The 16,610-nt window shown below is 41.7% G+C and overlaps 2 protein-coding genes across 4 annotated transcripts; one reads left to right on the top strand and one right to left on the bottom strand.

Moving 5' to 3' along the window:
* The first annotated feature begins 853 nt into the window (after nt 1–853).
* On the top strand, nt 854–7,995 carry LOC121318837 (NF-kappa-B-repressing factor-like). 3 transcript variants are annotated; one of them, XM_041255937.1, is made up of 3 exons: nt 854–1,271; nt 2,735–2,859; nt 3,463–7,995. In XM_041255937.1, exons 1-3 carry the CDS (start codon nt 1,054–1,056, stop codon nt 5,628–5,630), a joined length of 2,511 nt encoding a protein of 836 aa, XP_041111871.1. In that variant the 5' UTR covers nt 854–1,053; the 3' UTR covers nt 5,631–7,995. The 3 variants fall into 3 exon arrangements, with proteins under 3 accessions (XP_041111871.1, XP_041111872.1, XP_041111873.1); XM_041255938.1 differs by lacking the exon at nt 854–1,271 and adding an exon at nt 1,300–1,754; XM_041255939.1 differs by lacking the exon at nt 854–1,271 and adding an exon at nt 1,842–2,039.
* On the bottom strand, nt 6,789–13,522 carry LOC121318839 (ubiquitin-conjugating enzyme E2 A). Its single transcript, XM_041255944.1, has 6 exons — nt 13,424–13,522; nt 13,099–13,179; nt 12,282–12,307; nt 9,229–9,318; nt 8,511–8,599; nt 6,789–8,292 (listed from the first exon to the last, which is right to left on the bottom strand). The coding sequence occupies exons 1-6, from the start codon at nt 13,465–13,467 to the stop codon at nt 8,164–8,166; spliced, it is 459 nt and encodes a 152-aa protein (XP_041111878.1). The 5' UTR covers nt 13,468–13,522; the 3' UTR covers nt 6,789–8,163.
* Between the last annotated feature and the right edge of the window lie 3,088 nt (nt 13,523–16,610).

A 16,610-nucleotide genomic window follows, 5' to 3' on the forward strand; every position in this document is an offset into this window, starting at 1 on the left:
GGGGTGCACTGAGAGGTGTGTTGCTAGATGTCAAAAGTAACATTTATTTTGTCCCACTGCTTACATACTGCTGTATTTTCCCCATTCTTATTCTTATCTGCTCAGGAGCTTTCTCCTTGATGACAAGGCATGAAGTTAAGACTGCACTGGAGTGGAATTTCAAAACGAGCTCAAGATTTATCAGGAAGCAGGTGGTGGGGAACACATGTCAAAACGATTCTTCTGATACTCCAAGTATCTGTGTCTGTCCACAATCTATAAGCAGGGGCTGCAGCGCTTGGGGGGGGGTGCTGACAACAGTGATGTGTGCTTCTTCCTTATGTCATCGACTCATGCCACCGTGCCGCCCGAAACTAGGTTCAAATCCTGTTAATTCCTTCCTTTATTTTAAAGAATTAGTTACCTTACAGTCAGTGTGAAACACAGATTTGCTAGTGGTGCAGTGGGCTAACCCCATAGCCTTCCCTGAACACAGCGGTTCAAATTTCAACCGATGCTGCCGCCCCGTGGCGAGTAAGCAAAACTCACGTCAATGCGGTTTAAGTGTTTTTGTTTAGTGAAACAGACAGATATTTTAAAAGCAACTACACTTTACTGGCAGCGTTGTCTTCAAGGCAGACGGGGGATTTAAAAAAAAACAAAAAAACAAAAACACAACTTTTGATGATGGCACAGGGGAAAGCCCACTTCTTTCTCTTTTGATTTGCATCCGTGTGAAAAACCAACTATAGCCACACTGAACATCAGGCGGAGCTAATGAGAGGTAAAAACACACACACACACACACACACACACACACACACACACACACACACACACACACACACACACACACACACACACACACACTCCGGATAAAAAATATATACATAAATACGACGTTGGCGAAAATATTTTACGGTGTTAACCCGAAACGCAAAAATCAGATTTCATGAGATTTCGTTTTTTAAAATGAAAAAAACAATCCCGTTGAATTCTTGTATTTTCATGCGTTATTGTTTTCCCATGCTCCACCGCGGCGCTGGAGCCATGCTGATGGCGGAGAGGGTGTAAATGGCTAGCCGAATGGCCGAAGGGTTAGACTCCTGTAAGGGGGACCGCGAAGCTCTTCTCCGGTACTTGGATCAGTTCAGGCAGGTCTCCGAGAGCGACAAGCACTGGGCAGCGAGGAGGCAGTTCCTTGTGAATCACATACGGGATTACGAGGTCAACACGGACCAGCTGCTGTCCCTGTCAATGGTGTGGACCAACCACGTCTTCTTGGGATGCCGGTGAGACGCATCAGTGATTATATTGCTATACTGTGCACCAGGGCAAACTGGCATTACTGTGATAATGTCAGGTAACATTGTTTTTTTATGTTCTCCAGGCTGTAGGGTGTAATAAACTGCGTGCTTCGGTGTCAGTGCTGTTTCACATCATTTTGCACTGGTGTGAAGGTAATCGCTGCACCCTGGTTAAATCCCAGCGCCTCTCTGTTCAGTTCGGTAGAAACCGGATCATTGTTTCCGATCTTGCAGTTTGTTACGTAACGGATGTTGTTTTAAAATGATTTGACCACGGCCCATCTGCTTTTAAGCACGCTGAGAAACACTAGCCGATCCAATACTGTATCACAAACCCTGAACTGGACCTACACTACCTCGTCTTCCGAGGGGTGTTCAATCATACAACACAGCCACGTTTTGGAAAATATGGTGGAAAGTTCTGGAAACAACTGCTTCGGGCTCCCATATTAAGACTTCCGCTACCGGGTGAGGAAATCGACACACGCAATTGAAGACACTCTCAATGAATAACCTGTTCGTTTAATAATAATGCAGACGCCATACGAGCCGGTCTTATATTTTAATATGTTGGCTTGCAAATCGGGGCTCTCGTATCCGAGCAGATTTTCATGAATATGTGTGTCCCATTGCTATTTGTATTGGCGGTAGGGTTATTAGTGGAGGCAAAGCTAACTTTGAGTCGCTGATTGTCGACGATGCCGTGTGGGTTCAGACCCTTTCTCTCATCGGTTATCATATAAGCATCTCCCTGTGAGTGGATTATATATATATATATATATATATATATATATATATATATATATATATATATATATATCCCTTGCCTTTTTTTTTTTTTTTTTGCAACTTGTGTAGCGGTTGTCAGGAAGTGCTGTTCACTGTGGCATGTTTCAATTCACAGTTAGATTATTGCATAGTGCCTGGTAATGTTAAGCATTCATTTTCACTAATTCTGTTTACCTCTGTACTGATAGAATGGTGATTTGTGTAGTTGTTTTTTTTTTTTTTTTTTTTTTTTGTCTGTCTCATTTTATCTACAGCCATGGCAGGCTGTGTATGTTTTAACTGTAATGCATCCTGTGATTTCCCAATGGCATCCTCAAAAGGAAAGCTGTTTCTAACTTCATTCAAAGATCCAGAAAGGTTGTTTTCCCTGCAGCGCGCACACACGCACAACAGAAGCTGTTATTTTGTGTGTGGCTGGGGCGCTCTGTTCTTGTGCAGTATTGGCACCTGGGGAGGACCATCTGTTGTGATGCCAAGGCATCTCCAGCCGCTGTGACAGAAACAAAGAACATTTAAAATGCAGAAAACTGCAGCTAACTAACCACACGGTGCATGCTGTAATTAAAACCTTACAGTGTTATTATTTACTGCTAGATAAACTGGTCTAGGTAAAGCATTACTGGATTCATTGTTAAAGCTCTTGTAATTCATTCTTGCAGGTATAGCCCTGAGATCATGCGAAAGGTCCTTGATATGGCTGAAGGGATTGATATAGGGGAGCTGCCCTCCTTTGAGTTGGTGCCCGGAGCCACAGCGAACAAGAGAGCAAGCTCTTCAGATGGTGGTAAGGAATGTCATCTTTGAGTCTGATTAAATGGTTCAGTGAATCTTGCCTGTCATGAACCTCCATATGCAACGTAGGTCTTCTGTGCAGTTCTGAAAGAAAAAAAAAATGCAAATGTGTGTTTTATTAAAAATGTTATCTTGAAGACTTGCTTTCATGTACGGCAGTCTTGCACTTCTCTAGCCATTTCACCAGGAGAGTGAACCTGTCCCCACATCTTCAGTACTTTCCTTCTTATTTTTTTTTTCTTAATGTAACTTACCAAACCAGCTCCCTGTAATAATTCCCAGCCAGTGATATGCTGTGACTAGAAAATGACCTAGGAAGTGTAACAGATAGGGGGCTATCTGAAAATAATTCATGCAAACTGAGAACTTTGTTACCTACCGTGATGACATGACATTATTTTTTTATAATATATCATGTATGTCTTTCACAACTGCACGTTCCACTTGGCAAATGGGAACGCGTGACAGGTAAGATTCGTGGAATTGTTTAATTAACTAAACCCCTTATAAACACGATTGCACTTCTTTGCAACAGAGTGTAGAGATTTTGAAGTGAAGATTTTAAAAGTGCTTAACAAGGTTTGTGTTCTTGCAGGTGACGTGCCGGTGAAGAAACCAGCAGTGTCCAGGCTTGTCACCAGGCCTCGATTCGAGCCCGTCCATTTTGTATGTAGCAGCGGCACAGAGGAGAAAGAGAACGAGAAAAAGCACACGAGGAGCGACATGGACAGCGGTGGAGAGCGTGCTTCTAATGCTAACAGCAGCAGACCTACACAACCTGCGCAAGACCCCTGCTTTCAGAACACTACTCCATATGTTTTCGACTCTGGGACAAATGAAGATTGTGGCGCAGTAGCGAGCACGAGTGGTTTTGGTCTTCGGAACCAGGACAAGACTGCCTCTTCAAACTTCATGACAAAAACACAGCAGGACTATGCTGCCAAGTATGAGGCGCATCATTCGAAGCGGTCTGAGAGTTCCCAGAGTAAGAGGGTGGAAGAGATTTGGGGCAGCACTCCGGCCAGCTCTCGAGATGTCCATAGGGGGTTGGGATTTGCAAAGCAGGAAGCACCCGAGTGTAGTGGGGCCTTTAACAGGACCAAACAGCCAGCTGAGAGGAGCTCCCATCTTAACAGGTTTGATTCTCCTAAACCAGTTCCTGTCTCTTCGGCCACGATCGAAGAGAAGCAGAGGTTGATCATCAGGGTTGCATCGATAGTCTGCATCACTTTTGCCGATCCCACAACTATGAACTCTGGGGACATACCCAATTATAACTTCATACTGAGCCGCAGCATCCAGGCTTGTAAGACCAACCCTGAATATTTCTACATCTCTCTCAAAGAGATCCCTCCGGCTGACCTCCCAAAGAACAGAAAGCTGCCCACGGACGGCTATGCTTGTGAGTTAAGGTGCCAGTGCGTCTACCTGGCGACAGGCTACTCTGGCAGCAAAAACGGGGCCAGGGATCGTGCATCAGAGCAAGCAGTGAAACTGTTTCTAAAGCCTGTGGAGGTGAGAGTCGTCCGTCGCAAATTCAAGCACGGCTATATCGACGACTTGGTCGTGTGTCAGACGCACGTGCACAATCTCAGCTTTCCCCCGGCACTACGGAACCCAGAGGAAAAGCCCCAGTCAGGCCCCAGAGGTCATTTTGAGCCGGACCCAAGAAAGCACTGGAGCACGTTTGTCATTGTTGATAATGCTCACGATGCCATATGCATCCTCAATAACTCTGCTGCCTTCAACCGCATGAAGATCGATTACAAATTCGAAAATATCCCCAACACCAACACCTGGCAGTGCAGCGTGTACCTGCAGGATGAGTTTGTGGCGCGAGCGAACGGAAACAAGAAGACCTCCAAGCACGCGGCAGCAGAGGAGGCCCTCCGCAAGCTGCGGCAGAACCAGCCGGCAACGCCGCAGTTTCCCAGGTCAAACCATCACAGCGTCAATGGTGGCCGCCACCAGCAGTCGACCGGCAGGAAACGGCAGCTGAGCGAGCTCGTCATCTTGGAGAATTCCGACAACGCCATCTGCATCATCAACGACACGGCTCAGTTCAACAAGATAGCAGCCGACTACAGGTTTGTGGTGATGCCGGACCACCGGTGGAAGTGCGAGGTGTACCTGGAGGGCCAGTTCGTTGCCGCGGGAATCGGGCCGAAGAAGATCGTGAAGCACATCGCGGCGGAGGAGGCGCTGGCCAAACTGAGGCAAACGCAGGCGGTGGTGAAGTCAAACCTGAGGAAAGAGGGCAACGAGGAGGCCATCTCTCGCAACCAGATCCAGGCACACTCGTCCGAGGAGGCCATGAAGCAGGAGATCAAGGAGGACAACATCGGCAACCAGCTGCTGCGGAAAATGGGTTGGAAAGGAGGTGGTCTGGGAAGAGAAGGGGAGGGCATCGCAGAGCCCATCAAAGTGAAAGAACAGTTCGCCAGGGAGGGCCTCGGTCTTGACATGGACAAGGGAGGCAACCGTTTAAACAAGAGAGACATTGAGGAGATCATTCGCAATTACGCCAGCTCGGAAAGGCAGGACGATTTGAGGTTCTCCAGCGAGCTGAACAACGACGAGCGCAAGCAGATCCATCAGATGTCTCAGAAGTACGGCCTTCGCAGCAAGTCCTACGGACAAGCGAAGCAGCGGTTCCTGGTCGTCAGCCGGAAGGTTCAGAAGGACCAGTTGATTGGTCAGCTTTTGCAGGAAGGACAGGTTGGCCGATACGAATTAGTGAAACCTCAGGCCCGTTTTCAGTAAACACATTTTGCGCTGTAATTGCCTCATTCCTCCCAAGTTAAAATATTTTTACTAGGAAATGCTAAAATTAAATAGTCAGTCAGTCATTTTGCTTAACATTGTATCGCCCTGTGCTCTCCTATCCATTTCTCAGTCTGAGATACACATGCAGGCCGGCACCTTCCCATGTGTTAATTTTGACACCTGGTTATAACATTTGTAGCTTCCAACAGGACCTGCATATACTTCCAGAGACTGGTTAGTAGACTGGTGAGACTGGTGAGTAGTGTGTTTTCAAGAGAAATCTTTTTACAGCTATGGTAGACGTTCGAGGAAGATGAAATTGGGTCGGGTCTGTAACACAATACCAGTAGATCTGATGCCATTCTAGGATGTTAATGATGTGTTCTGATGGAGGAGCACAGTGTTTTTGTTGTATTTTAAAAGATGGTAAATTGATGACATGCAAAAAAAAAAAAGTCATTAAGGATCTAATAAATTCCTGTTGTTGTTATTTTTATTTGTTATGGTGTCCGACAGCTTGTCTTTTTATTTGGGGAGAAGTTTGGAAATATGTGTACTGGCTATAAAAGGAGTCTGCATGTTCTGACCATCTTCATTCATAAAGAAGTGATTTTCTTTTTTGGAATCAAAATCCAGTTTTGATAAAATGGCTGAGCCTTTTCTAAATTATTAAGTGGAATCAATGAACCCTGCATCCAGACGCCGAAGTCGTTCATGATCTCATGTTAGCTGTTAAACCTGCAGTGGAATGGGCCCCCCCTGGTCCAGGCTATGGTGTCTTGTTTGTTCCCTCCTGTCAGTGAGTGGTAGGGCTAAGACTATGTCACAGCACTGGCCACACGTAGTCTGAGTTACTGAAGGCTGTATTGTAGTATGTACTGTTCATGTTGTAATGCAGGAATTCAATGCAGTTTTTTCATGGCGTTTATACCCGTAGGGACCTTTTTTTTTCAGTATATGGAGACAAGTAATGGGATGTTTACAAAGGTTAGAGAATGCATTTTATAAACATTTATAGATGTATATTAGGTCTGTTTTTTGTAATTTACTCAAACAAAAACTGTTTGATTATTAAGTAAAACCTCCAAAAAAAACCAACAATGTTATTATCTTTGTGTAGCCCTTCACACAAGGCAAATGTATTCTTACAATAACTGATAGTTTAATGTTTTTATTTTTTTTACTTACAAAGTGAGATGTAGTTCCTTACATGGGTTACTAGTGCAAAGTTATACAGTCGCTTAAATATCATGTGTGCATTAGAAACAATATCAGACAAATCAAAATGCAGGGTCTCATCTCTCACCCCAAGCGAACTTCATCAAACGAGCAGAAAAGTATATATGTGCCACCTGGCAGCTGAGCGTGCCTTCCGACAGCTGACATTTTCTTGTGAAAACCACTCTTAAATAAAATCTTCCAAGTGAAGCATAAGATCACAGACACAACAAAGACAAATCAACCAAGAACGTTACACACACACACACACGCAGAGCCTACCCCTCTCAACTTCTTCACAGGAGACTCAATAGCACATTCTCTTCACTTGTGAAAAGTAAGTGCAGGGCTTGATTCAAGTGTTCATCAGTCATGGTTTTTGTTTTCGCCAATTAAACAAAAACGGTCATTCAGCTATAGTACCTGCTACCTGGTTACTTTATAAACTGCCAAGTTAAATGGTTTTTATAAAGCTAAAGGAATAATGTTATGGTTTTCTTTATCCAATTCCTAATAGTTTTTGCAAGTTACATTTTTTTTAATGCATTACTTTCAAAAGCCTTGATTTTAAAACAAAACAAAACAAAAAAAAAAGCACTGCAGTTTTGAGAACAGTTTGACATTTGGGCAAATGGATCAGACAGCATCTTTAGAATGCTGGCAAAGAGTCTGAATGCATACAAAACAATCCTCTTGGATATACAGATCACCAGACCGTTCTTTGTGAATTTTTACTTTTCCCTCCCACACAAAGAAATTGCAGGATGATCCATGTAATAATACCACAGGCAATTTAACAAAGAGAGACAAGGAGGCCAAATATTAAAAAAAACACAAATCCAATGATTTAAAATAAGACACTGTTATGAAGATAAGAGCAATATTAGAGCTGCTGCCCACAAGGGGGCCTTGGAGGCAGAGGCACCTAACTGGAATTCCTACAAAGAAGCAAGGGGGTTATTTAACTCAGCTGACACTACAAAATATTCAGTGAAATAAGAGAATACGGTGGGGGAAGGGGGGCTGGGGTGTGACAAAAAAAGGCTGTATGTAATGGAAACACTTTCCTCAAGTAACCCAGGTATGGTACATTTGCTTCAATGTAGATGCAGCTTTGTCCAGGGAAGCAGCAAGGAGGGGTGTGGTGTGGTGTGGAGAATGTGGTGGCAGCACAACAGCACTAACTTGCAACAATTAGATAATGCCCTGTGATGCTAGGAAGAGAAGAGGAGGACAAGGACGACTCATACTTCCATGTCATGGTTTGTATTTTGAGGCGGGATAGAGTTCATACTGTATGCGCTGGCCTTGGTCAACAATCACGCCAGCTCTGTTCCACGATTGCAGAAACACGTTTCTCATATTCACGCTTGTTTTCCTGGTACAGCTGGGCTGCCTGGCTGTTTGCTGGACTGTTGGGGTTTGGCTCATCCAGTAAAGACTGTTTAGAAGGAATAAAATACATACACACATTTATATGTAAAACATGCTCAAGAAACATCCAGATCACAGTGTCTAAGAAGTGAGTCACAAGAGGCAGCAACAGCATTATTCTGGGACTAAAATTAAAAATTGTAATCTCATCGATCTGCAAATACTCTGTTTAAAACAGAAATATCAACTGCTTTTGAAATAAAGGACATCTGGAGGTGAACTTGCCTGTATAGAGGTCAAGATAGAAGAAACATCATAGGTTGGACTCCAACGGTTCTGTAGAATATCCAAACATATACTACCATCTGCATAGACTATAAAATAAAAAGAACAAACAATAATGCTGCATGATAAATATTGCTCCTTCTTAAAACAACAGTGGTAAAATAACCTGGCTTCCTGCTCCTTCAAGCACCCCAAAACCTGTCCTAGGCCCTGTACCAAGAAGTGTACTCACGCAGATTTAAGAGCATCAAGTCTACACACGTTCGGACCACGGAAACGTGGCCACCTGTCATGTTGCTGATAAGGGTTAATGAGTTTGAAAAGGAACATGTTAAAGCTGTATTACAATTCACCGGAAACAGACTCCTACATTCCAGCACTTTCAGAGTTTTCAGAATGCTCTAACTGTACCACAGGTATTCTATTACAAGAGGAGCTGACTGGAGCAGCTTTGCAAGGAAAAAAGGGCATTTCTTGTGATTTTTAAAAAAAGTCAGATGCAATACTGCAGTGGTCATAATTCTAAGATTTGTCAATTGATAGCTAAACCTCTTCAAGCCAAAAGTTTGTTATTTTAAAGCAAGTGGTTTTTCTAGCAGTATAGCCCATCTCATTCACGTGACAAGTCAACATAATAGGTCAATTTGAGTAATTTCAGTAATAAACAATGCCGCAGCTTGATCAACAGAAGTATTGCTGTGTGGCACGTGTAGCTTACCATTTGGATGAAACATTTTTGAGACGAATCGAACTGTGGGAGGTTTGTTCGGGTATTCTTCTGTGAATTCTATCGTCAGTTTAAAAGTACCTAGATATCAAGACACAAGTTTTTGTTAGTTAACACATTCCTACATGTTTGCTTTACTACAACCCACTCAATCAAACTGTGTGCCATCTGATATATTCATGGTATGTACAGTAGAAGCACGCTGGAGGTGAAATGACACAATATCATTTTAATTTCCCACTAATATTTGTATTCAATTCGGGGTCTCAAAACAAATCGACATGTCAGTTCATGAAATGTACAGGAAAAACACACAGCATGAAATATAACATTACCACATTTGGATAACATAGCTATACAACGTAATTTTACAGATATGTTCATATCAATGTTACTGTCCTTAACACTCTAAATAAAGCAAACTACAGGCCTGCAAACTAGATTGCATCCAGTTGTACAGAGAAAAGTAGAGAAGAGCAAGAGAGACACACGAGAACAATCCCGGTATTAGAGCAAACATCACGACAAGGTCTCAGCTACAACAGAACAATAGCCACATGTTCACCAGTTAAAACCAACAGAATCTCATTCTGAAGCTCAAAAGAAAAAGAAAACCCCAGGAGGTTACTGCACCAACCTTGACATCGACACTGACGGGAGGAGTTCCACAATGTCTCATTGTTTAGATATGCCATGGAATCCCCAGACAACAAAACATGCTCTGTATGTCACAATCGATCAGAAGATTGCAAACAATGAGATACAGGATTGCTAACAACTTGGTGCTTTCTTAATGCATTAACAAATTGAAGAGCAAAAAAGGAGCACAGTACACAATAGATGCAGCGCTCCCTTGTGATAACGCTGCAGTTAAGAGACTGTGCTGCTTGTGAGAATGGACGTGAAATGGCTTTACACTTACAGGGCGATGGGAGCTACTGTTTTTATATGATAGAAAAAGGTAGCACTGCACTTAACTAGGGGTAAAAAAAAGTCCAGTAGGAGAATAAAAGGCATTTAATGACTTGCAATTACAGAAGCAGGCAGCCTTTTCTCTGGTGGCACAATGCCAAACTTATCTTACTAAATACTGGAGCACAGCAAGATAACACACGGCACTCTGGATTACTTCATAATATAGCTCTAGAACTAGCTGGGCACTGGCAATTCATTAGCAAGGACTCAAAGGCTCCAGTGAAATCTGGGAGGCAGCCTTCTGCATTTCAGTCCCATCATCAAGCACTGAATTTGCAGTTCCTGCTCTGCAGGGGGCAGCTCTGTGTGTGTGATCTGGTACATCCTGTTTACTCTGACTGCTCACTGAGGCGTTCCAGCCACACAGGAAGAGCGTCAGTAGTTCTCAGTGGATTTAAAAGACATCCAAGTTAGAACAGTTAAGGATGTTATCGTTCCCACAGCTCCCTGTTTCTGATTCAGTGACTGTTGCTTTTCATTTTTAGAGGATGCACTTTTTTGCTCTACAATGGTGGCACAGACACGGCTGTTGTACTGTAAAGTACACCTTCATACCCAACACCAATGCCACTGCCAGAAGTAGTATTTTTAGGAACCTGTAAAACACACCGTCAATTTACGAAAGAAGGCTTACGCCACCTGTCAAGCTGTAACAGTACCGCTCGTCTCATTCCTGTTCGATAGCAGGATGCAGAAAGGACGTGGACAAGTCTAGTACATTATGCTCAGCATGCCTTCAAAACTAATGCAAACCATCATTTATCAGTCCAAAACTGACGTATTTAACAACCTGCATCTTCCATTTAAGAAAGTGTTAGTTTAAAACCATTGCATTTTGGTCCATTTCATTTGTTATTTTCTTCACTAGTATGTGCTTAGGAATTGTAAGCTACTGAAAGAGGGTCAATCAGACACAGTTATTTTCAAATTAATGCCACAGGGAAAATGTATCAGGAATTTTCCTAACACATAATACACAAGTAGGGACACGTCTTTGCCATGAATATGGTTTTGCTGTATGTTTTGTCACTAATCCAAGAGGGATTGCAACTATAGCATTGTGACATCAGCAAACCAGCTGCTACTACCAAGCCAGGAGGCAATATGCCAGTTCCATTTATAACTCCTACACAGGCAACACAAGATCACAACACCCTCCTCATTGGTTACTGCTATCCCTCCAGGAACAGAGGTTAAAGTGTCCTTGATCATTACACTGAGCAAAGAAACCAGCTTCATGTACCTCACTGGCACTGTGCAAGTTACCTTCACAGGTGCACACTGGTATCACTTAACTGATACAGTTCCTTTTAATACTGACCATGCAAACACTGCATACACACCACTCAGCCGTGTGTGTTTCGCATACAATCGGTTTGTCTGGCTTGATTTTAAAGGCTCCGCAGTAGTGCACTGGAGTACACTGTTTCAACACAGTGTTAACAAACAAGAGGTTTCATGCAGAATGCAAGAGCGATAACAGAGCTAACGAGTATCCTGCCTTCTAGGCTGAACAGTATGCATGGTCTGTAATGAGCTGTTTACATGCTCCTGTTTAAATGCAGTTAGTCTGATGATCCCTTTACTAAGGAATAATCAGTTCAGTCAAGGCATTACTCAGGAGACCGGATGTTACAAATATGTATGGGTTGATTACCACAGCTGTTACATAAGCAGATACTACACAATCTGTTCTCAGCCTTTTGGCAGAAAGCAAGATGTCCCGTTTCACACACAAGAACAGAGTGAGCAGTCAGGGCATGACAAGTGTCTGAACAATCTAACACTCATTACAGCAGGCAACCGAAACATGAGCGAGATTGGGAACAACACTCATTACAGCATTCCCCTCAACAGATACAGTTAGAGGAACAGTAATTAAGGCTTTTCTATAAACACTTTGAATTCATCAAGCCATGCTTTACCATGAAACATGTACAGAAGTACCACTATGGGTATAATTACAGGCAGAGTCCTGATGTACAAATCCAGATCCGTTTAGTTTAGTTTAGTTTTTTTGAATTGCGCCCAAAGGTGTTAAAGTGGGGTAACACATTTATTTAACTTACCGTCTTCAAATGGTGTTCCTTCTGGTCTGGAAAACAAAATATAAAAAATATATAGTAAATCTGGAAACCCTGAGGATTACCAACACTGCAGTATGTAAAACAGCCTCTTATGTGGTAACTTCGATATAGCAAAAGAAAAGGCAGTTACAGCAATATCAAATACCCACAAGACGAGAGAACAATAGAGCTTTCATCTGCAGCTAACAGTGGTAAAATAACACAGGTATGAGAACTATGGCTCAAAGGAAACACAGCAATCGCATAAGATCAGCTGCATTGGGTTCACATGAGCAATTGTGGCAGCAACCACCTAAGCTTACATTGGCTCAATACTGTGATTTTTGTTTTTACCCTGGAACGGGGTGAATATTCACCATCTAGTATCTCCAATGCAAATTAGGTAGTATCAGAATTCAAATGCGGTGTGTGGGTGAATCTGTTTATTTTCACGTAATTGCTGTAGTGCACATGGGTGTGGTATACATACTAGGTTAACTACTATATAGCAAACCTACTGAACTACAATAAGGTTGTTTGCTTGTCTTACAGTCTCACCCACAGAAGCAGGTGAAGCCTGGGCGATGCCGCTGTCGATGTTGTTCGCGATCGTTAAACCAAATATAAAGTCCCGACCTTCCTTTGTGTTTTGTTCTCAGACAGCTGAAGTGTCATTGTTTTTTTGTTTTTTTTCATTAACAAAAACGTCATTAAGTTTTCTCCCGGGACAACTTGGCTAAAATCTACTTAAAAGATAAGGAAATAAAAGGGCACTGAATAAAACCACAATAATATTAAAAAATAAAAAAAGAAACCTGACCCGAATATAACTGCATTCCAGACCATGATGTTATTTTCTGAAGGGGCGCCGCTCACTCCGGCCGGGGGATCCTCTTGCAATCTAATAATTAAAACACATTTAAAAAAAAAAAAAAAAAAAAACATTGTTTGACTAGTGTTATAAACAACTCTCTTCCCTATCCCGCAATCGCAGATACGCTAAATTCGCAGGCAACTTCCATAGACTCCGCGGTGACGGGCGCTGCGGAATTTGCGTAGCCCTCGGATACTGTATTTACACAGTTTAAAAAAAAAGTCGCCATGTTAGGTCTCTACAAATATCCCCTTTTTTCTGTTATTCTTACCGTTTAAAATCTCTCATTAAACGTCGTCTAGCTGGGGTCGACATCTTGAAGAAAAATTAAAAATGAAACATAAACTATTTTTTTTTTGGGGGGGGGGGGGGGGGGGTTGGTGTTTAAAAAAAAAAAAAAAAAAAAAAAAAAAAAAAAAAAAAAAAAAAAAAAAGCAAGCAGCCGCGCGGTTCACGAGCGAGCGGCTGAGAAAGCCCTCGTGCACCGTCATCCCGAGTCTGGATAGCGGCAGACCGTACCACTTCACTCAGCAGAGGGGGTGGCTTTGTATCACGCCAACTTCATTCGTGCTAAACAATAAACCTTAAAATATGAAAAGTAGCGTGTCTATTCCAAAGAGGTCAGTTATTTTGTCTGTTGATATTTAGTACATTAGAAACAATTTCCTCCCTTTCATATTATTATTATTATTATTATTATGGCGGTACTTTATTGTTACACGCTTCTGCTGAGCAATTAAAACAATTGGATCGACTAATGAACAAACCGAACCGATGACGTGTCCTTTCCGAACTCTGGTTCAGATGTTCACCTGGTCCTGTGTGTAAACGTGCACAGGGTCAGGTGAAATTCCCGTAGAGGTTCCGGAGTTTACTGGAGCTACATGTTCTCAAATTATTTTGCATCTGTGCGGGTTATTTTTTTGCCTTCCCCTGTGTTGTTACTAATTCGTCTCAGCGTGTCACATACTGTGTTTTCAGTATTTGCAAAATATGATAATATAATAATCCCTTGGCATAATTACAGGATACAACAATGCATCTATATTTGTGTAACGCTCAGTTGTTTGTATTGTAATAGAATACAGCCACATTTAAATTATATTTTAAATGATATATAACAACCCACGGCGGACGTTATATATACCAGTGTTGTTACATGACTTTCTTTTCAATTGCTGCATTACTTTACTTTCAGCATTTTACAGATAAGTTTTAGAATATGGCCAGTATTAGTTGCTGTTCAACAGGAAAGCTCAGCTTGCTGGAGGTAGTGTATACCTGTTAATTGCACAGTCCGTTTGTCTAACAGTTACGCACCTAATCAGCATAATTCCCAATTATCTGGAGCAGATAACGTGTGTCAGTGTGTTTGCACTTCTGTGCAGTCAACATATGCAGCAGTCAGATGAACAATTATGTTAAATACATTAAGCTTCTGTGCTTTTACATTCATGCAATACACAATTTGAATTGCACGTCAATCACAGTAAATCTTTGAAATATACAGTACCAGTCGAAAGTTTGAGTACACTTGCTGGAAACTAGGTTTTTTTCATAATTGACAATGTTTTAAGTCGCATACGTTTCTGTAAATACTTGAAAATGAAAACAAGTTACAGTATACAAAACAAAACATAAGGAGTATCAAAGCAATGTTCAAGAAAATTGAAAATTGTCTCTAAATCTTGGATTCCTCAAAATAGTCACCCTTTGCCTTAATAACAGCCTCACAAACAGGAGGCATTCGGTTAAAAAGTTTCAGCAGGAAATCACCCAACATGTCTTCCCAGCTCTTCTGCAGCAATTCACAGAGATGTAAGGCACTTGTGGGTAGCTTTGCTTTTCACTCTTCTGTCCAGTTCATCCCATACAAGTTCTATGGGATTGAGGTCTGGAGACTGAGCAGGCCAGGTCATTAGATTGAGTTGTCCTTCACTTTCCTTCTTCGCTAGATAGTTCTTGGACAACTATGAGGTATGTTTCGGGTCATTATCTTGCTGAAGAATGAAGGAATGCCCAACTAGCCGTAATCCTGATGGAATGGCATGCCTCTGAAGTATGCTATGATAGCCATGCTGGTTGAGCTTGCCATGGACTTGGTAAAGATCACCAACTCTGTCACCAGCAAAGCAACCCCAGACCATGACACTGCCTCCTCCATGCTTGACAGTAGGAACCACACATGCAGAACTCATGCGCTCACCCTCTCTGCGTCTTACAAATACTCGGTGGTTGGACCCAAATATTTCAAATTTTGACTCATCGGTCCATAAGACCGACTTCCACTCCTCAAACGTCCAGTTTCTGTGTTTTTTGGCCCAGGCAAGTCTCTTCCTCTTATTCTGCACTCTTAACAATGGTTTCTTTGCAGCAATTCTTCCAGTTAGGCCAGCTTCATGCAATCTCCTCTGAACAGTTGATGTTGAAATATCTGTACTTCTAGTAGCATTTAGCTGAGCTTGTATTTCAGGGGCAGTTAATCGCCGGTTTTGCAGACTTGTGACTCGAATGAACTTGTTCTCTGATTCTGAGGTCACCCTTGGCCTGCCTGACCTTGTTTGGTCCTCATGAGTGCCAGTTTCTTCAATTCGTTTGATAGTCTTGGCCACAGCAGTTACAGACAATTGCAAAGTTCTTGTGATTTGTCTTAAAGATTGACCTTCTTCTTAAAGTAATCTTTTTTTCTTTGCTTAACTGAGCGTATGTTGCCATTTTCTGCTCCCTTACATTCAGGAATGACAAACTTGTGCCTATGCTACCTATATTTATAGTAATCATGGACCCTCACCTGTTAACAATAATTGGTGACAAAAGGTTAATTAGGTAACATGCTAGTTAACTCAGAGAACATCTAACAAAGACACTTTTATACTTTTTCTAACACCGTGTTATACACATTTCAGACTTTTAACTGACTTGGGCTTCAGACTGAAATCCCCTTTGTGACCATTTCATTGAAATTGACAAGATTTATATTTTCATTTAAAAATTAAATTTTTGAATGCAATTCACTTATGATTATCAGCTTATATAAGTACACGTATCATATAATGAAATATTAAGTGTTTATAGACAAGTTTACACAGTTAAAAGCATAGATAATCATGAAAAACCTGGTTTCAAGCAGGTGTACTCAAACTGTTGACTGGTACTGTATCTTAGCTTAAATGTAAAGGCAATAATTCTGCAGTTACTACTGAGGTATATACCAACAGTAGTTTTGTCTTCCATTTTAAGCAAATAAATCCTTTTGAAACATTTTCTTGCTATGCAGTTTCAGTAGAAGAACCTCAGCACGCCAAGTGCAACTATAAGAAAATAAATCCAGCTTTAATAATAATAATAATAATAATAATAAATAATAATAATAATAATAATAATCAATACAGCTACTACAAACGCACAACTCCAATTTTACAGTTTAGGATTTATACACATCTTAATATAAATTCAGG

Source organism: Polyodon spathula, chromosome 7 (assembly GCF_017654505.1).
Source record: "Polyodon spathula isolate WHYD16114869_AA chromosome 7, ASM1765450v1, whole genome shotgun sequence".
NCBI lineage: Eukaryota > Metazoa > Chordata > Actinopteri > Acipenseriformes > Polyodontidae > Polyodon > Polyodon spathula.